This window comes from Bombyx mandarina, chromosome 09 (assembly GCF_030267445.1).
Source record: "Bombyx mandarina strain Sakado chromosome 09, ASM3026744v2".
In the NCBI taxonomy this organism is placed as follows: domain Eukaryota; kingdom Metazoa; phylum Arthropoda; class Insecta; order Lepidoptera; family Bombycidae; genus Bombyx; species Bombyx mandarina.
Genome location: NC_143216.1, coordinates 14,164,630 through 14,186,015, shown reverse-complemented (window position 1 = coordinate 14,186,015; position 21,386 = coordinate 14,164,630). Strand labels below are relative to the sequence as shown.

The 21,386-nt window shown below is 35.4% G+C and overlaps 2 protein-coding genes across 4 annotated transcripts; one reads left to right on the top strand and one right to left on the bottom strand.

Moving 5' to 3' along the window:
• Positions 1-83: 83 nt before the first annotated feature.
• Positions 84-15,725, bottom strand: Fancm (FA complementation group M). The gene is made up of 17 exons (XM_028170084.2): positions 15,425-15,725; positions 14,944-15,076; positions 14,444-14,627; positions 13,707-13,972; positions 13,069-13,215; positions 12,306-12,430; positions 11,349-11,592; positions 10,789-10,999; positions 9,683-9,866; positions 7,992-8,061; positions 6,953-7,144; positions 6,309-6,489; positions 5,539-5,724; positions 2,999-4,965; positions 2,358-2,533; positions 1,756-1,855; positions 84-837 (listed from the first exon to the last, which is right to left on the bottom strand). The coding sequence occupies exons 1-17, from the start codon at positions 15,595-15,597 to the stop codon at positions 619-621; spliced, it is 4,758 nt and encodes a 1,585-aa protein (XP_028025885.2). The 5' UTR covers positions 15,598-15,725; the 3' UTR covers positions 84-618.
• A 1,636-nt stretch (positions 15,726-17,361) lies between these two features.
• On the top strand, positions 17,362-20,510 carry Ercc1 (DNA excision repair protein Ercc1). 3 transcript variants are annotated; one of them, XM_089729947.1, is made up of 6 exons: positions 17,362-17,431; positions 17,499-17,634; positions 17,729-17,799; positions 18,235-18,429; positions 18,743-18,928; positions 19,628-20,510. In XM_089729947.1, the coding sequence occupies exons 2-6, from the start codon at positions 17,532-17,534 to the stop codon at positions 19,907-19,909; spliced, it is 837 nt and encodes a 278-aa protein (XP_089586073.1). In that variant the 5' UTR covers positions 17,362-17,431; positions 17,499-17,531; the 3' UTR covers positions 19,910-20,510. The 3 variants fall into 3 exon arrangements, with proteins under 3 accessions (XP_089586073.1, XP_028025876.2, XP_089586074.1); XM_028170075.2 differs by having other exon boundaries at positions 17,410-17,634; XM_089729948.1 differs by lacking the exons at positions 17,362-17,431; positions 17,729-17,799 and having other exon boundaries at positions 17,478-17,634.
• Positions 20,511-21,386: the final 876 nt, after the last annotated feature.

Genomic DNA, 21,386 nt, shown 5'->3' with positions numbered 1-21,386 from the left:
TCAATCTTCTTTCGATGGTAAGGTATGTATATTTTTTGCGAGGTTACTCTGTAGTTTTAGTATGGAAGAAAAAACTGGTCATATTTATCTTTACATGTATGTATTACAAATATACTATTATTTACAAATGACATAATTCGTAGTACAATATATCTCGATTATAATTGATATTTACAGTTAGATTGATAATTTATATCACAGAACCAAATGTATATACGAATCTACGAATACAAAGATCATCAATTAACAAATCAAATTTAAATTTAACATTGAATGACTGTGTTCTAGTAGGCCATAATATCATTGTTGGCTTGGTTACAAGTGTACGGCACTACCCATCAAGATTGGAAACTCTTGAAATGCAAGAAACCATAAATATGTAACACAAAAAATTGTTCTAGAGTCCAGAAGAACATTCAGCATGTCTCTTAAATAGTTACAGCAATTCGTTGTTGCTAAGTTGTTAAAAACTAAAAAAAAAACCATACAGACGAATTGAGAACCTCCTCCTTTTTTGAAGTCGGTTAAAAAGAAAAATACTCTTAACAAGTTATTTTGTTGGTTCTTTCTCAAATTCATATTCTAAAATTCAATATTATAATCTATTATTAACATACGTCAGCTGCTGTCATCCGAATCGCTTTGTATTGACCTCTTACAATTTTTGTTACTTCGCTTCACAAGAGGACTGTCACCAGCTTCTGGAGACTGTGGCTCCTGTATTCTACTTTTTTTCTTCTTTTTTCTCCGTTTTTCTAAAACCATTTCCGCCACTTCAAGTGCTGAGACTTCATTGACTTGAGTAAGTCCAATATGAGAGTCTACACAGAAACTATCCTGTAATATTATTAGATAAATCATTTTAACAGTACTCTTGATTTTTATCTACTAGTGAAAACCGGTTACACTCCGTTGTGACTATCGCTAAAAGTATGAAAATCGTCAACTTGGAACAAGTAATGCGGTCAAGTTACATAATGTTATGCGCTGGGACAAATAAGTGCTTTCATCGAAATACCAAATAAAACTGTTAATTATCACGATACTTAAAGTCAGCTTCACAATGTACTGTGGAAAAGCAATCCAGTGGGCCGTGGATCGAGGCCGGATATCGCGTTCTGAACCAAAATTTTGGGCGTCCTCGGTGTGACGCCGCGAGTCTGGTTGTAGTTTAATAGGTAGGGTCCTAAGGACATCTTTGGGTCGCGGTCCACTCTAGATCTGCAGACCGTCATATACGGAATGCCTAGGCGCAAAAACCTCATACAAGAGGAAAAAGGAAGTTTACAATTCGCAATTTAATTAGCTTCTTTCTTCGTTCTAAGTTTTAATATCTATACTAATATTATAAAGAGGAGAGATTTGTTTGTATGTTTGTATTGAATAGGCTCCAAAACTACTAAACCGATTTGAAAAATTCTTTCACTGTTTGGAAGCTACACTATTCCCGAGTGACATAGGCTATTATCTTTTTTGAAAAAAATTAGGGATTCTTACTAAATCCTTAAACTCCAATAATGTAACCCAAGGTGTAAAAAAATTACCCAAAATATTCTTTACATCGCGTGCCCTGCAAAAAGTATTGATGATAGAATAAAATAATGTACTACGACTTTGTAGAACACATTATTTTATTTACAAAAAGTTCGCGACAGCATAATATGTCTAACTAAAATAAGGTTGAATTTTTTTGTTAAAGACCCGAGCGGAGCCGGGGCGGGCCGTTAGTCAGTTATAAAATGAATATGACCGTACCATTTCGTATGAATCTTCTTCAACAAATTGCGATAAAATATCTTCCTTCAGTCTTCTAGGTAACTCCGGTATTTTGAAGCCACCTTGTTTTAGGGGACTCCTGCGAAACCGATTAATAATATAAACATGCAAACAAGATCGTGTCATATAGTGGTACATTCACTAGGTTCAAATCAAAGGAAAGTTGCGGTGAAATTAGGAATTAGTTACAAACATAAGTATACTAATAGTATGGACGGGCTATAGCCGTATTTTTTTATTATTTTGAGATCCTAATGTAATCTGTTCAGATAGTTATCAATCAGCGTAAGAAATCCATGCATTTCTTATATGTCGATAGTGTCGGTTTCAGAGATATTTGAATAGGGTTTGAATAGCTTGTTTGAATAGAATAGAATATTAGAATAGCTTGACCTGTATCTATTTATGCAACGGAAGCCTTCGACGTAATTTCTAACAACTTCAAAACCTCCAATTATCTTGAAAATTTGCACCCGTAACAAGAACCGATGATATACAATAACTTTGTTACTTTTGCCTAAATACCTGACCGGGTTATCGGGGTGGGAATAAATAGGGTGTTTAAATGGGATAAAACGTACTTTGTGGTTTTGAGGTAAAGTGCCTGCACATCCTCGTGTTGCGTTACGTTGTCGTCACATATGAAGTCGATGATACTACCGACGCTTTCGTCCGACAGTTCATCACCACTGTCGCGATCATCTACATCAGACAGTTCCGCTTCCAGATCCAAGTAAGAGTTACATTTCTTTTTTTTCTGTAAATAACAATGAAGACTTAAATACGTATAGAAAATTCTCATCTTAAATTAGTTAAGGTTGACTTTTGCGTTTACAAATCGTCTTTTCGCATTAAAAGTGTACAATTTCCAAAAATATTCGAAATTGAGTTAATATGCTGAATCATTTGGTATCACCAGTATTTTTCTCATAAATACTGTCAAAAGAGCGTAGTTTAGATTTTTTTTTTTTTTTTATTATAACTAATTTTTTGACAACTATTAACAAAATTAATACATAATTTTATCCTACTTTAAAAGACAGATAATGTAACTGGTAAAAGATAAAAGTTGCAAAGATGATTAATATTAAAAATATCACGTGTTAAACCTTTAAAACACTCTCCTGTAAAATTAGTAAGTTTTGAGATTATACAGTTTTAATGCGAGAAGACGAAATGTGATAATTCTAATACTAATGCTTGCATTTTGTGTGGTACTTACTTTTTTAATTTTGATTGTTTTGAGCGAACTGTTTCGCGCGGGACTGTCGGCAAATTTATTTTTATCATCTAAGATGAAATCGTCATCGCTATCGTCGAAAGCAATTTTCCGTTTTTGCGGTGATTGTAATTTCTCAGGGCTTCTATTGTTAAATATTGTATTATATTTATTCATTAAGCTTTGTTGCAGCTTATTTGGATCGCGTCGATAGTTTTGCAAGAACTCCAAATTTCCTTTGACATCTTTCTCGGCAGCGCTTGTAGTTTTCGCGAATTGAGAAGCAAATTGTGGATTTCTATTTTCCTTTTGCGACAAGACGTTGCTTTGGGAAACGGAGCAATGGAAGTTATCGAACTTCTGTTTAACCTTGAACGAACTAACGGAAGCCAAAATCTTTTCTTTTAATGTTCTCTGTTTGTCGGGGCTCTTTGTTAACTTTGGTTTTTTATTAAAATACGGAGAAGCTATCTCGTCATCATCAATTTCTAATTTACGTTTAGAGTCAATTTGTACAGATAATTTATCTTGCATTAAACTAGAAACTTTGTCGGAATGAGAAATCGAGCCGCCACTTTCACTATTATTTTCACGTTCGCTTTTGCCAAATACGTCTGCCGCATCATAGATCACTGTGTCCTTGGAATCGCTGTCACTATCTGAAATTATTATACTGGACTTTTGTGAAAGATCTCTGGAATAAGAGTTTCTATTAGATTTCGTCAAATCGGTTAACTTCTTGCGTTCAGTCTGTGATGGTAGAATGGGAGAAACGCATAAATTATCCTCATTGTCGTTTATATCAGTTTTTGAATGTGTAGCTACCGATGCAAGAGCTTTCTCGTCTTTTGTTTTGTTAATTAATTCAAGTACTTGGGTTATTGTAAACATACTATCTTCGGTTGTGTTTGATGTATTTTTATTTTTAGAACTTGCATTGTTGTCTATTTTATCAAATAATAGACTCTTTTTAGCGATCGGTGTAGAGTTCCGATGTATCTCTTTCTTGGTGCTCAGTTCGAATTTGCGTTTTTGAGAACAGAGTATAGGCGACGTCACCTGTTCTTTGGCTTTAACTCTTCCAGATAAAATAGATGGACTTAACGGATTTTCATCTGGCATTGGTTTGTGAGTTTCTGTTGTGGAACGAACGTTTAGGAATGTCACATCGTCAGTTTTATCTGCCTCGATATCATTCATCTCTGGTTCGTCGCATTTCTTATCGAAACTATCTTCGTAATCGGCAAATATATCTTCAACGCTGTCAAGACCAAAGAAACTCAGTACCTTCTTCTCATTTTCTTCGGGTTTATCAGTTTTTTCAGCTTCAAAATTGTCCAAAGGACTACTGTTGGCAAATATATCATGAAGTTCTCCTATATCAAAATTGTCCTCTCCATTCACCTCACCTTTTTCAAATTCATTGTCATTCGATTTCTCACTAAAGATCTGTGAGTCGAATTCCAAGTCTAAATCAAAGTTAGCTGAAACATTTTTTTCAGCTAAATCTGTTTTGTTGACGTCAGGTGAAGCTCGATCCTCGACAGCCCTATTCCGGTATTCACTAATAGACTTCGCAGAAATGTAATCGATTAGATCTACATCAGGTAAATTTATTTCATTCAAATTTATTAAAAGACCGGAAGTTTGTTTTTTGTCTGACACACCGTTGAAAATTTTACATTCGCACAAGTTTTCACAGATATAACATTTGTTCTCAGAGTTCGAGTTATTTAAGTTCAAATCAACAAGAAGGTCGACGAAGGCAACGGGTGCTGTGTTATCGTTTTGAAGGCCTAAATCGTTGATTAATTTCGTGTAGCTTTTGGTCGACTTGGTCGCCGTACTGAACAAGGCCCTGATGTCTCCGTTCTTTTTCCCGGGCGAGCTCGCCATCTTTTGTCTCTTTCTTGCCTGTTTCGATTTAACCGGAGAGGGCTTTTGCAATTTTGTGAAGAATTCTTGTGAAGCTGAAAATGTGGAAAATATACAATTTTTTAAAGTCACAAAATAAATGTAAATTTGACAGAGACCAAAACGATATTAGCATACAGTTAATAATATCGTATCCGCTATCAGCTTACTGCAGATCAACAGCTTCAAGTTTCAGTTAATTCGAAAGGTTGACTCAGATAACTTACTGGTGGTAGGACCTCTTGTGAGTCCGCACGGGTAGGAACCACCATCGAGCTATTTCTGCCGCGAAGCAGTAATGCGTTTCGGTTTGAAGGGTAGGACAGCCATTGTAACTAACAAGATTAATAAAAAAATATGCTTTACAGAAAAAATAAATATTATTTTGTTAGCAAGACGGCCACTGGATTCCGTATCAACTATGTAACACGATGCGACAGTAGTCAGTGGTACTATCTCACTCGCAGCCTATACCTATCTCTCTCGCACGCATACGCACGAGGAACGCGTTTGCTAACGTTCATTGTTTCACTTCATCAGGCGACCTCGTCACGAGCGCACGTGCGCCTCGAGTATGACAAGTACCTTGTAATGTTCAAACATAATTTATTCTACCGCTAAATACTTACCGAGACTGTTCTGTGAATTTTTCAATTCGTTTTTTTTCGTTTTACTGAACTGAAGTAGTTCGGTCAGAAGAACTGTGTCCTCCGAATGTTCAACGTTCACAGTGTCCTGTAGAGTTCTCTGCAGTTCCAACCACTTCGACATATCCAAATTTGTTTCAACATTACTATCATCTTTTAGATATGTTTCTGAAAATAATCAAGTATATTTTTCATCATCATCAGCCTATAGCAGTACACTGCTGGACGTAGACCTCTTCAATTGTGCGCCACTGAGCACGATCCTCGGCTTCTCTCATCCAGTTCCTGCCAGCCACCCTGCACAGATCATCACTCCACCGAGCCTGAGGGCGTCCTGCACTGCGTTTTCCAGTTCGCGGTCTTCACTCAAGAACGCGTTTACCCCAACGGTTATCGGTTGTCCGGCTAATATGGCCAGCCAATTGCCACTTCAGTTTACTAATTCGCTGTGCTATGTCTATAACTTTGGTACTCTGTCGGATCACCTCGTCCCGGATTCGAATTTTCAGAGAAACTCCAAGCATAGCCCTCTCCATAGCTCGCTGAACAACTTTAAACTTGTGGACCAGCCTAACCGTGAGTGTCTATGGGTTATAACGGTATATTTTTATTACATATAAATTTATTGTAATTCATGTACATGAGTATTTTTTCCGTTACTTCAAATGTTTAAACGAAGTTACGAAGTCAATCAACAAGTGCTCGCGATCGTTCACCTGTGAGCTGAGCTAATAATTATCAAAAAAACTGACCTCTGTCCATGGACCAGTATTCTTTGTGTTCAGCAAAGTATTTATTCTTAGAGATGGTCTCGGGCGACAATTTGCCGTATTGTTCATTTGTTATGAGTTCCGATTTGCCTTTCGATTTTTTCGTTGTATTCGAAGGCTCCTTCGATTTGCTTAGCAGCATTGAACGAATGTTCTTCTGACCCTGTGCAAACGGAAAGAAATCTTACTGCTTCATTATTGGTGGCATATGGTAAGACTCGGATGGGCGGGTATCACTTTTCCGCCTGTATCGATGCAAAGCAGTATTTTCATTAGATAGTGAGGTTTGAGCGAGTGAAAAAAAGGAACTTGCGACTCGCTCAGCTTGAGATATTTAAACATCATATTTTATATGTAATTTAATTGTAAAATTTAATGTCTGTCTGCAGTATGGTGCGGCCTACCCTCATTATTGAAATTACTACAATTTAAACATAATTTTGTCGGGTTTAATTATGTAATTTCCTTATTGTACAAACCACTCGTTGAGTACGTCTAATTTAAAAAAAAAAAGTTCCCGCCTGCGGGATTCGAACACTGGCACAGTTACATCGCTCGAGACGAATCGACACCGGGCATCTTATCCTTTAGGCCGCGACGACTTCTAACACTCAATACGATAATACCTTTTTACAATTCTCATTGTTTTGTTTCGTTTCGTTTCTCTTGGCGACCGTGATGTGCAGCATCTGACATTTGGGCGTGAAGTCGTGCGGCATCATGCGCGGGTTGCGCTTGTAAAGGCTCTCCTTGATTTCGTTTGACTGCAATAGTTTCGCGTTCAGTCCGTCCCTTTGACGCATACAATCCATTAATGTCTGCAAATAGACGTAGAGCTTTGAAAGTGTAATAATAAAATAATATAAACATATGCAATTTTCTTTTTCCTACCTAAGCTGATAGCCTTGAGAGGCTATTTCAGTGGAACCTTAACTAGTAGGTGAACTCAGGGGGCTCAAACCTGACGACGTTGCTAGCACGAACCCTAGCAAGAGCCGTGCTTCGCAGAATCTACCACCGGATCGGAAACGCGATCCACTGAGAAGATCCGGCGAGAAACTTAGTGGGCTGTGTCTGAGGGTTAATTTACTCGTCGAGCCCTTCGTCGCAAGCGACGGGTTCGACGAGAACGGTGACCGGTGCTTGAGGTCCCTAAAAGCACCGTTAGTGGATCGGGAGGATCCGAAATGACGTGTTTGGGGCGACGTCGACTGCTTTCCATTCTTTCCGCAGGATCGGGAATGTCATATGCTAAGGAAATGGACACAGGTTACTGTGACCTTTTCAAGAGCGGCGAGACTGATTGCTAATTCACCAAACCTATCATAGGATGATGGTCTATCGATTAATAAAATGATTTTAGCAATAGTAGTATTAAAAACAAAAGAAATATTATCGCATGTTTGATTATAACGACGACAGTGCTTTATCTGTCTTTTAGGTACTTTAATCTAATCTAAAAATAAAATAATCTAAACTGAATATCTTTATTGGTGGTAACCTTTCCTACATTTGTCGCGAAGCAGTAATGCGTTCCGATTTGCATGGTGGGGTGACCGTTTTACCATACAACTGAGATTTAGACCTCACGCTACTCCGCCCCGTGATCAAAATTCCATACCATAGTCCCTTGCTTTCTCAAAATATAATACAAGACAATGTTACCTGATGCTCTCTTCCTTCCGTGACTAGAATATACACTTGTCCTCCACGTTCGCGACCCGTCCTACCGCACCTATAGAATTTAATACTTTACGATCATTATCTATATATATAATACATATGTACCCCTTTTTACGAAAATTGCACGGACGGAGGAATATGAAATTTCCCACACTTATAGAAAATATAAAGAAGGAGTGCAAATATAAAAAAAGGGATTAATAATATATATTAAATCTATAAAAAAAAAAACACACACCTACCATGTATTTGAGACACACACATATATATACTCTTTGTTTATTGTCAAACTTTTGTTATTGCTTAAAGTATATGGTCAAATTAAGAATAGGTTAATATTGTTTATCTTTAATATTATTTGTCTATAGTGTAGTTTTGGCGAAATCTGTGATTATAGAAGTTTAATAGTCTTGGATAATAGAACCATAATAATGTAATAAAGTCATAATTTCAATTAATTATTGTCGAATTTCGAATACTGCGGGTCCACTAGTTCATCAGAGGTGAGACGCTGCGTGTGACGAGCCTTTGAATATACATCTGCAGGTTGATAATCTTAAATCTTATACTCATATACAAAAAAATTCTTTACACTATTGATTTCAAAGTAAGGTTAAATTTTAGTTCAGATTAAGCTTTTTAAAAAGTGTTCAAATTCATTAAGTAAAAAGAACAGATAACATCGTCCGCGCACCGACCTAATACAACCGATGTCAGTGACCCTGGCCACTTTTGTAATCTCCGTGGCCTGAAGGATAAGACGATCGGTGTACTTGAGCGATACGACTATCTCGAAGTTCAAATCCCACAGGACTTTTTTTTCAAAATTACTCGTGTCCATGAATATTTCCAGTATTACATCAATACTTACAGAAAATATACAATAGTTTTACAACAACAAGAACATCAAGTATTAAATATAAAATCTGTAAAATTTATTAAATATTCGTAATTGCTGGTGGTAGGATGTGTTCTAAGTATTATATAGACATGATTTGAGATAATTTTTAGTGACGTTAAACATTTATCAAATTAACTTTAATCTCGATGATGTTATCTATGTACTAAATAAACTTTTAGTATCTAAATGATAATGAACAAAATATTGCTAGTTTGTTTTGATATTTTTCCAAATACTTGTTTTTTTTGGAATTGGTTCTTAACATATACTCAAAAAGTACGTTATTTACGAGAACCTGTAAATTAAAATGAATTTGATTTGAATACTACAATGTGTAAAAGTTATGTAAGATTTTCTTTTTTTTTTTCTTACTTAAGCTGAGAGCCTTGGGATGCTATATCAGCGTAGCCTTAACTAGTAGGTAAGCTCACGGGGCTCAAAACTGACGACGTTGCTAACACGAACCCTAGCAAGAGCCGTGCTTCGCAGTATCTACCACCGTATATACAAGTTAGAAAAAGTTAAAACAGGTATATAAATATTGGTATAACTGTTATACTAAGTTTATATGGTATTGCAAAACTTTATAGATAAAAAATGAAAAAAATCCTGGTTCCGTTATTAATCCTAAAGTAAATAAACAAGGGCTCTGATTTTGTCAGATTATTATTATGTATTCGCGGGCCGGGCCAAAAGCGCCCGGACAAAAAAAAACTACCACCGGATCGGAAACGCGACCCACTGAGAAGATCTAATGTAAGTGCAGTCTGACCTTTGCACGAGCCTGACGGGCGACCTCGTGGAGATGTCGAAGCAGAGGATGAGGTCGACGGAGCCCACGTCCAGTCCCTCTTCGGCGACGCACGTGGCGACGAGCGTGTTGCACGCGCCCGCGCGGAACGCACGCATCACGCGCAGCTGCTGCGGCTGCGACACCACCGTCCTGCCGTCCTTACCTGCTCACCACAGACAGACCGTAATACAACTACAAGCTCACCGTAGATCCTACACGAACACACAACGATTAACCACATATCGTCTTCTCGCATTAAAAGTGTACAAGTTCCAAAAATATTCGAAATCGAGTTTATATGCGGAATCATTTGGTATCACCAGTATTTTTCTAAAAAATACTGTCAAAAGAGCGTAGTTTACTTTTAGTTTTTTTTTTTTTAATTTATCTATGTTTTGACTACTATTAACAAAATTAATGCATAATTTTATCTTACAGAAAGACAGATAATGTCAATGGTAAAACATAAAAAAAAATGTTGCAAATATGATTAATATTATAAATATCACATGTTAAACCTTTAAAACACTCTCCTGTAAAATTAGTAAGTTTTGAGATTATACAGTTTTAATGCAAGAAGACGATATGACGTCATGCGATTCGATCAATGTTCACCTTCATGTGATTTTTAAAAATTATTTTTAGATTTTATTTTCTGTTTCGAAATTTAAAATCATATAATATTTAACAAATAAATTGATTAATCTGATTAAACTTCAGAGACCATTTAACACTAGACAGACTGTGAGTTCGTTTGTTCATCATAGCTAATTGGAATTGTATCTGTATATTAAATATTTGTCTATTTTAATATTTTTTTTGCTTTGATGTATGGACGATCTCACAGCCCACCTGGTGTTAAGTGAGTACCGGAGCCCATAGACATTTACAACGTAGATGCGCCGCCCACCTTGAGATATAAATTGTAATGTCTTAAGTATAGTTACAACGACTGCCCCACCCTTCAAATCGAAACGCATTACTGCTTCGCGGCTGAAATAGGCAGGGTGGTGGTGCCTACCCGTGCGGACTCACAAAAGGTCCTACCACCAGTAAAAATAAAATAAAATTTTAATTTGACGAACCTGAAGCTCCTTGTCCGACAAACGTCTGAGGAGTAATGAGAGGACGACACTGCAGCAGCAGACAGTGCACCAAGTTCACACTCTCGCGATATTCACAGAACACAATGGCCTTAGTGTCCTGTCCATTTTGTTGGGCCTTCGTGAAATGTTCCATCATTATTTCTTTCAACTTATAGAATTTGGGATGGCCAAAACTTAAATTTTTAGGAATCTGTAAAAGAAATATATTAGTTTAAATTATGCTAATTGCGGCAGGCAGCGGCTTTGCTCTGCTCCTGGCATTGCTGAAGTCCATGGGCGACGGTAACCACTCACCATCAGGTGGACCGTGTGCTCGTCTGCCTACAAGGGGTTAGTAACCTTAAGTGCTTGGAGACTATAGACATCAAAATGTGAATACACCGTCCAGATTGAGATGAGTGAAGTCTCCATGTTTCTTTTTTCTTTAAAACTGGTCGCATGCTACACGCTACATAACTCGCGGCAAGATGGCGGCTCACGATAGTTCTTCGCACCAGTATGTAGGTAATGTCTCAAGCTTTAATAATATAGATTTTTACCTCCGGTATAGTTCCATCGGGCAAAATGCTGGTATTCAAAGACATAGGATTGATGCCTAAATCGTCTCTCAGCTGTTCCAAAAGTCCGGTTAATTTATCATCAGACTGAATCCATGACTTTTCAGGGTGCTCATCAAAGAAATTCAGGAATACTCTCGAACCATGCTTGGTTAAGAGCTCGAGCCCGTGGAATAGAGCGATGAGCATCATGAAATCTTTCATAATGTAGTTGTGTTGTGGATGCCTGTCGAAATTAGGGCATTAATTTGTTTTTGTACACATCCTTACGGATCCGTCAGATCCATTAACCTCAGTACTAGACGCCTTCAGCACAAGACTGCACGTCATTACGGAACCTCCCGATCCATTAACGGTGCTTTTAGGTATGACAAGCACCGGTCACCGTCCTCGTCGAACCCGTCGCTTGCGACGAAGGGCTCGACGAGCGAATTAACCCATAGACACAGCCCACTGAGTTTCTCGCCGGATCTTCTCAGTGGGTCGCGTTTTCGATCCGGTGGTAGATTCTGCGAAGCACTGCTCTTGCTAGGGTCAGTGTTAGCATCACTCCGATTTGAGCCCCGTGAGCTCACCTACTAGCTAAGGTTACGCTGAAATAGCCTCCCTCAACGCTATCAGATTAAGTAGAAAAAAAAGCGGGTATTGCTGGTTGACCTGGTTGAAAAAAACAAGACTAGGAGCAGGCTTATGGGACTTTACGGGACCCGTACTTTTCGAACTCGGCAAAGGGTTCGACGTGCAACCTAACGGAAATATCAGCTCGCTGAGTTTCTCGTCGGATCTTTGGAGACGCTCGGGTAGCTGTTATTAATTCCTACCTCTCCTGGCTGAACCCGTGCTCGCCCAACTGTCCTGATGAAACTAGAAAAGCCTCCGGGCCACGAGTTATCCTAAAAAAAGCTACTTGCTCTATTCTAATTAAAGTCAAATTTATACCTATTACTGCGGTCTTTCGTTTGGAAGTCTTTGTACATTATGACTATTCTCCCTTTTGATAAATTTCCTAGATTCTGGGGCAGGATGTTCAATTGTTTCAGTCGTCTTGCATAACAGTCTAGAATCTGTAAAAATAACCAATAATTAACTAATTACGACATACATTTAACGATGCATTTACAAAGGATATTCGGTGGGATACCAACATATTGGAATCCTTTTTATCAATATGTATGTACCGGTGTACCGATTAGACCCGCGAATAAAGAAATTTTTAGCCCTAAATATGGGTTGCATTTTTTTAATCAGCAAATAGTAAACCGCGAATGAAAGAGCTTTTACTGTATTTATTATACATTTATTTAAAATCTAGTCGTATTCCCTCACGCTTCGTTGTGACTATTATGAAACTATTACACTAGGTATATTATAACCAATTTCTTGAAACTAATCGCGTGCCACCTGTCGTTCGCTTGTAGTTAAATATCTTTAAAATTAACAATTATACGCTGCCGATATAAGAACACAAAGAAACTTATAAATATTATTTTTTTTAATCTGTTTAAAGTCTCGAATTAAAACAATTAAATCTATGATTAAAAACATTTTAGTTTAGCACTTATTCATATCTTTTTTTTTATTTCGATTTGTATATTTCACTAATTATCATTTTAATTGCATTATATGCATATTTATTATATACAATGTATTAGTATGGTTTTTATCATAGCTGATTAGATTAAAAATCAGTTATATGAATTACCTCAACATATCTTTGTTTCAGGTGAGTCAGCTCTGTTCCTAAAGGTATAATAACCGTGTTGATTTTACGAGAATGACTATAACGTGCCACATCTATGCACTCTTCTGATCGCAGTTCTAAATTTGCTATATGCAAACTTTTCACAACCTGTGAGAAGAAAAGTCTAATTTGAAAACCGAATGGTTTGCCATTAAAATTAGTTCTGTGGTCCAGAAAAATCCTTTACTGCTAGTTTATTTTTCAAAATCAAAGTATGAGTTTATCACTTAGGTGTATGTGTTGATGACCTAGTTCATAATAAAAGAATAATATTTATACAAACTAATGTACAACTGATTCCATTCAATCATAATTAGATCAATCTCTAACAAGGTTGTCTATTTTATGCACATAATTCATTTTTTTTTGTTTTTGAGGTATTGAATATTCTTTTTTAATAACAGCAAAGCTTATCAATAGCTTATCAATAGAAATCTTTCTGCCCATTTATACCTATAGTTAAAAAAAAATATGTCTCAATCTGTGATTATGAAGTATCATTCATTATTTAAAACAAAATATTGATTTCATTCTTATTTTAATTTAGTAGAGCTTATTGTCTGCACACTGGTAATTAAACTCATAATAATGGTACTTACATTGACAACATCATCCACTTTACTACCTGGTGTTGCAGATAATGCCAATATCCTATATGTCTTGTGTCCCATATCATCCAAGGCATTAATAATCTGACAGTATGCATAATTCTTCCTAGCTCTATGAGCTTCATCTATTACCAAACAACGGATCTTATCTCCAAGACATATACCTGATTTTATGTCATTGTATATAACTTGTGGAGTAGCAAAGAATACCCTTTTATTTTGCCAGTGTAATTTTCTTGTCGAGGTTTGCATGTGACCTAAAAGGCAATTGGATACTTGTGTGTACATTTAATTAATTAGGCCAATTAATATACCACACAGTTTTGGGTAATTCACACTATATTTTTAGAAATTATAGCCTACCTGTTATTTTGATGTGTAAGCCTAATTTCATATTTATTTATATCAAACCCACAGCCTAAAAAATAACTTTCAAGGTTTTCAAGCTCTAAAAATGATGACTTTCCTACAATTTTTTATACCCTCCTTTCAACCCTTTTTCGCATTAAAAAGTAGCCTATGTCCTTTTTCAGGCTCTAGGCTATCTGTGTATCAAATTTCATCTAAATCGGTTCAGTAGTTTTGGTGTGAATAAGACAGACAACTGACAGACAGACTTAACTTTTACAGACTTTTACTTTCACATGTATAATATTAGTATGAAGTCTGAATTATTAATTATTAAATGTCTTGAATGTAAACATAATGTAAATGTAAACATAATTTACCTGTCATTTCTATAGTATCCCTCGGCGGTATAGCTACAATATTATAACAGGCATCTATTTGTTGAGCCACAAGTGGTCTGGTAGGTGCTGTAAAAACAATCTTGCCTAGTGGATACCATCTGTAGAAATTGTACATAACAACAGCTGCTATGAATGTCTTGCCCAAGCCTGTGGGCAGACTCACCTAAAAATTTGATTACTGGATGACTACTTATGAAACTTAATAATTAATATTCTCTCAAAGATCATTGCAGCTCTATATGGTCAAAACAATTTCTTTTCTTATATAAGAATAGGGAGATATATATATATTATAGAAGAATCATGGGCCACTGGGAATGTAAACTAATTTAATTGTATAATAGCTATCTCACCCTTTAAATTGGAATGCATGACTACTTCAAGGCAAAAAGGTTAATCAACCTCACAAGATTACTCCAACAATTTTAATATTTTTGTAATATAGTGGAAGCCATTTAGAATACAGATATCAATCTTACCAAAGTGTTTTTCACTAGTGCAGCATTTATGATATTGAACTGATAATCTCTGACTGGATAGTTTGTTGGGTAAATCCATGTTTGTCCTAATAGTTTGTCATAGCCATTTAACTCCTCATCACAACATAATGCACTATGAAAAAAAAATTGTAACTTGTATTAATAAAATATCCGAGTCTGACTAGTATGTTAGGTCACTATTAGGTTTATTTTTGCATCACCTTTCAAACTTGATAATTGCTTTTTTAAGACATTAAGCTATTTCTATGAAGCTGGTGTAGACATTTTTTTATAATACACTGGATTGTGATTCCCATCAAACAAACTGTCGTTTTCAAGTCAATGGAACGTACCACCAATAAAATATTCATATGGATTTTTGTTTAATAGATTTAATTTCCTAATTTAAGATCTATTCGAATAATTTTAATATAAACAAAAAAGCTGATCAAAAACACTTTTAAGTAATGAATTCACATACCTTACATTCAAATCATTTTTATTTAATGATCCATTTGAGGTTTTTACGTGAAACTTAGATTTATCGAAGGAAGTGTTTGCAAAATTCGCCAAAAATGTAGAATCATCAAATACTTCATCATCTTCGTATTCATCAATAACTTTTTCGTCCCTACAATTTCTTGAATTATTCATAGCTATTCATGATAGTCAATAATATAGATTATTTATTAATTTAGAATATTTAGATCATAAGGCTATTTGAAGAAAAATCCGCGAATTAAAAGTTGAAAACAAACGACAATGACAAGAGACCACAGAACACTAATCAAAGTGTATAATCTATGACACTAATACTTCTAGCGAAAAATGAAAATGGTAGTTTTCCAATTACAGCACAAGAGCGCATTAAGCGGCATAATGCTCAACTAAGCTTCAGCATAATTCGGCATTGTGCGTCACTGAGTCGCATTATGCTCTGTAATTGGAAAACTAATTGTCGCATTATGCTCTGTAATTGGAAAACTAATACAATTAGTTGGAAAACTACCATGATTTATTTTTATTTGTGTATATTTCTTTTTTAAGGGATTCTATGACCTGGTAACTAAGACTTTTAGGTCAAGTCTTATTTTTTAATTTATATTCTTATTTTTATGAAAAATTATAATATGGAGTGAAATTAAATGAAACGAAGATGATTAATTTGAGACAAAAATCAACTGGGATGAAATGAAATGAAATGAGATGAGATGATATGCGATGAAATATGATTTCAGTAAAATGGTGGTCATTTACTGAGATTTTTTCAGAGGACTTTTTGGAGGATCCCGAGAAGTTACGTCTAGCGGCTTTGTTTCATTTTCCCACATTTGTGCACTTTCACAGATATTAAACAGTTAATAAACCACCGTTATGTTATTACACATTTCAACCCGAAAGAAACACTGAATAGACAAAATAAAACAAATCACACAACTTCACGCCTCGCGTCGACTGTCGAAGTACATATGAGCCGTCTATTATCAAAGGTGGCAATCTGTGCATTTGGACAAAAAAATGTTATTGATATGTCAATACAGATTGATTTGAATATAATCGTCTCCTTCAAAGAATACGGTTCAAAACCTGCATTAAATAAAGGTTAATACTTAACCTGTTATTTATCTAAGATGTCGTTCAGAAGAGTTTTTTTTTTTTTTTTTTTATTGCCTTTGTAGGCAGACGGGCATACGGCCCACCTGATGGTGAGTGGTTACCGTCGCCCATGGACTTCAGCAATGCCAGGGGCAGAGCCAAGCCGCTGCCTACCGCTTAATACTCTCCACAAGCCTCGTTTGAAGAAGGACATGTCATAGCGCTCGGGAAACACCGTGGAGGGGAGCTCATTCCATAGCCGGATGGTACGTGGCAAAAAAGATCTCTGGAAACGCACTGTGGATGACCGCAGTGGCTCTAGGTAATATGGATGAACTCTACTCCGGTGGCGGGCGGTGCGATGGTAAAAACGAGATGCTGGTATCATCTCGAACAATTCCTCAGAGCACTCCCCATGGAACATACGGTACAAAATACAGAGGGAACCGAAGTCCCTCCGCAGACTCAGAGGCTCCAGAGAGTTTTGTGACTGCCAATGGAATACAAATTCAATAATTCGTTTTTCTGATTTACCAATAATTTCCAAAAGTCACATTGCCGGCTTTGATAATAGTCGACTTATATACATCTAGTGAGAAATTATTTTTCTTCGGGAAAACTCTAATCTTTATCGGAATACGATGATACCCCAACTGTCAATGAGTGATCGTATGAAATGAGTGTCATTTTCATATCCACTAATATGGAATTTTAATGTTTAGTGTCCAATGTCAATATGTAATCATCAAAATGTAATACAAGTAAAATGAATAGGACTTTTTGGCGGGATAAATTATAATAAGATATGACCTAAAGGCTTTAGTTACCAGGTCATAAAATCCCTCTTTATTATTTCTCTCAAAAATTTTTACTCTTTTCTAACCGATTCACATTTCACATCTATATTAAATATATTAAGTGTATAATCTATGATTATATGTATAATCTATGGATTCACAGAAACTGCGATTATTGCTGATTATTACAATAAAATGAAAATGGAAATAGAGGATGGTTTTGATGAATTGTTGGCCGAAATTAGTGAACCATCATCATCAAAGAAAATTAAAGTAGATGAAATTTCTGCTCAAGCAGGTTGGCACCTACGGGTCTATTTTCTTATTTATAGCAAAAATTCATTAAGCAAGTAGGTAAACAAAACATCATCTCAGTCTTAATTGAATTCCAGGAACATCTGACGAAGCTACCATAAAACCAAGATCATCAAAGACACACTGTGTTCTAGTAAATAAAAACCAGGTAAATTATGTCTTAAGATGATCTCGAATCTTTGAATAGTACATGAGAGTAAATAGTTTTTAAGCGATTATTTATTTTCATTTAAATAATCTAATCGAGTGTTTTTGTCACAGTATGTTTAGAATTTCTTGTAAAACGACTAGTTTGTCTAATAAAAAAAAAAAACTATGTGCTTTAACAGTTTGCACTACAGCTGAAGACTGATTACACTGGTCAACAAAATTTCTTAACAAAAAAGGTGCTTACTAATTTTGAATCACGTACCTAACATCAATTTAGCGCCATATTTATTTTGATCTTCAGTTTTTCTGTTACAGGCACTACTAAATTACTAAATATAAGTTTCATTTTCATAATCTGAAGTTTATTATTTGAAGAGTACTGTGTACAATTGTGTACAAAGGCAATATGAATAGTGTGCGCAAATAATTTCAGAGAGGCAATCCTCTTCTCAAACACATAACCAGCGTGCCTTGGGAATATGATGATATAGTGCCTGATTATGAGGTTGGAAAAACAATATGCTTACTGTTCCTCTCATTAAGATATCACAACTTGAATCCAGATTACATACACAACAGATTGAAGGAGCTAGGCAAGAAGTATGATTTGAGAGTTTTGCTAGTACAGGTAAATTTTATATTTAAATATTAGATCATTGTTGTGATAATTAAGCAAAATATCAGCATACCATAATGTATTAAGTTGTTGCCAGAACTTGAGATACAAGTGGTATTATCAATAACCATATCAGTAAATAATATTAAACTTTGAATTTGATTAGAAATAAAGAAATTAACAACAAAAAAAACTTTAATATTTTATTCATTGTATTTTAATTTGGATGGATTTTGTTATTTATTTTAAAAAATAGCTATAATGTCAAAATATAGAATGTAAATCAGAAATTTAATAAACCAAATTTTTTATATGAGTATTTCAGGTTGATTTGAAAGATCCACATGCATCTTTAAAAAATTTAACACGAATATGCCTGCTGACTGATATAACTTTAATGTTAGCTTGGAACCCAGAGGAAGCAGCTAAAGTTGTGGAAAACTATAAAATTTATGAAAACAAACCGCCAGACAGAATTATGGAAAAAATTGAGAATGATCCTCATCAGAAGGTATTTATTATTTTTTTAAAGAAGTTATGCTACCCAAAATCTAAAACAGCAAATCACAAATACATTCAAAAGCTAGGTACTTTGAAACAGTGATGTTTGAAGAGTGTATAGGTGCTTCTTTTGAAGTCAAAAAAATTATAAAGGTATTAAATTCATTCATAAAAGCTTTTTGTTTTATTTGCTTAGACAGTTTGCATGAACAAGCACTTGTTAAGTGGCTACTATAGCCCATAGATAACGCTAATAACCTCACTCACTCATCCTGTTAAAATTGCACCTTATCCTCACATATTTTTCCACAAGAAATTTATTATGCTGTTTTCGTACAATACCAAGGTACCTGCCTACAGCATTTAGTCACCAGACTGCACCTATTGCTCGATATGAAAACATTGTGCATCTTAAACTTTGGGACATGAAAATTTCTAACTATAATTAACTAAACATATAATACATACTTGTTAAGTAATTCAATAGAATCCCCAAAGTAATAAAATCCCAGGTGCCAGTTATTCCCAAAAAAAAGTGATTTTTTTTGGGAATAACCGGCACCACAGTTTTTGTTTAAAAATAAGATTGTACTTGGCGAATAGTACTGTTTTTTATTTCTTTGTCAAGTCTGAGAGGCTGTAGGTATTAAGTATATATTAAAGGCCCATGTTAATTTACAACTACAATAAAAACAATTTCAAATTACAGATTATCAATGCATTGTCATCAATCAAACCTGTCAACAAAACTGATGCCATGACACTAATCAAAACATTTGGCACCCTAGAGAATATTATTAAGGTTTCAGAGTCTAGATTAGCAGAATGTCCTGGGTTTGGTATAACAAAAGCAAAAAAACTTTACAAGGCATTGCATGAACCATTTTTAAAGAAGGGTCAAACAAAAGATAAAAAAGATGAATTTCCTGATGAAGATTTGACACTTGAAGAATTAGAGAAAATTGTAAACGAAAACCAAGATATATCCTGAGATATTATGAATAATACTGAAGAGCTAAGGGCAAAAGATAAACATGCCACTGAAGTCCATACAGATACAGTGTACACAATTAAGCCAGGTGTAAACATGATGCTTGCAAGCAATAATAAATTAATTCTACAGTGAAGTATTACTGCACAAAATTGAAACTTAACTGTCCATAGTACTAATAGTTGTTGCTAATAGCTGGTCCTATGCAAGTTACATTATTACATTATTACGTCTTTATTAATATTAAAGTGAAAAAGTTTTAATATGAGTCCTGATCTCTAGACCAGGGTTGTCCAAACTACATACCTCTGCGGGATCATTAAATTGACTTCAAAAGCTGGATGGCCGCAGAAAAAAGAAAATGATGTCATGGGAATGGAATGTTACAAGAATAAAAATAAATTATATCAAATATTGATTATATGTTTTGACAAAGAATTCTATTGTCCAAACTATTTATATCCAAAACTATTTTTTGATTGAAACATGCGTCGCAGTTCTCTGAGCAGCTCTGCTCTAGACTATAAGTAATTCCAGAATTGAATGCTTAAAGAAAATTGTTCTGTATCAAGCCTTGGTGAAATTAATAATAATGAGTTTATTACTTTGTTTTATTTAACAAATTTGGCTGATTGAATTCAAAGATACATTTAGATTTTAGAGCCAATACTTTCATTTAGCAAAAATGGATAAATGTTTTAAAAGCAATGTTGGTTGGTGGCTGTGATCGCAAGCTATTTGTATAGTGATGTACACAAATTGACGTAAAATGATTTATACGAACTCATATATACCAATATTAAAAAGGGGAAAGATTTGATTGTTTGTTTGTTTGCATTGAATAGGCTCCGAAAGTACTGAACCGATTTGAAAAATTCTTTCACCGTTTGAAATACACTATCTCCGATGTGAGTCGGCGATAGTGTAGCTGTTAAACTTTTACCCTATCGAGAACGTTAAAAAACTCGCACTAAGCACGCAGGAATTGTATAGTCTGCTTAGTGCGAGTTTCGTAACGTTCTCGATAGCGTAAAAATTAACCCAATTATGTATGCAGTTCGAACAGCGCCCCTAGCGGCAAATGTACGCAAAAGACCCCATTCCATACAAATTTGAGCTAACTTTTACGCTATCGAGAACGTTAAAAAACTCGGACTAAGCATACAGACTACGAGAAGTAACGGCCTGACTGTGTAACTTTGCTGCTGCCATATGTTGCGGTTTACGGATTACCAACATGGGCTGACCGCTCAACTGTGTTTGGCTGTCGTGGGCAGTAGAGCTGTAGTATTTTTAAATATACCACTGGAACTTTAATTTTTCAATTATAGTGCATTATGCCTGTTCTACCCTTCAAACAGGAACGCATCACTGTTTTGTGACAGAAATGACCCCAGAATGGACAATGAATTTTGGTCCCTACCCGTAGGTTTTTTTATTTATTTTTTTTATTGCCCTTGTAGGCAGACGAGCATAC

Bases quoted from the DNA above. Each gene is read 5' to 3' on its own strand.
- Fancm (XM_028170084.2), bottom strand. From the start codon at position 15,597: ATGAATAATTCAAGAAATTGTAGGGACGAAAAAGTTATTGATGAATAC. The intron at 11,593-12,305 runs GTATAAATTTGA...TAATTTCGACAG, and splicing joins ACGAAAGACCGCAGTAATAG to GCATCCACAACACAACTACA. The intron at 2,534-2,998 runs GTAAGTACCACA...TGTTATTTACAG, and splicing joins AAACAATCAAAATTAAAAAA to AAAAAAAAGAAATGTAACTC.
- Ercc1 (XM_028170075.2), top strand. From the start codon at position 17,469: ATGATTATATGTATAATCTATGGATTCACAGAAACTGCGATTATTGCT. The intron at 17,800-18,234 runs GTAAATTATGTC...AAATAATTTCAG, and splicing joins TTCTAGTAAATAAAAACCAG to AGAGGCAATCCTCTTCTCAA. The intron at 18,929-19,627 runs GTATTTATTATT...TTCAAATTACAG, and splicing joins AGAATGATCCTCATCAGAAG to ATTATCAATGCATTGTCATC.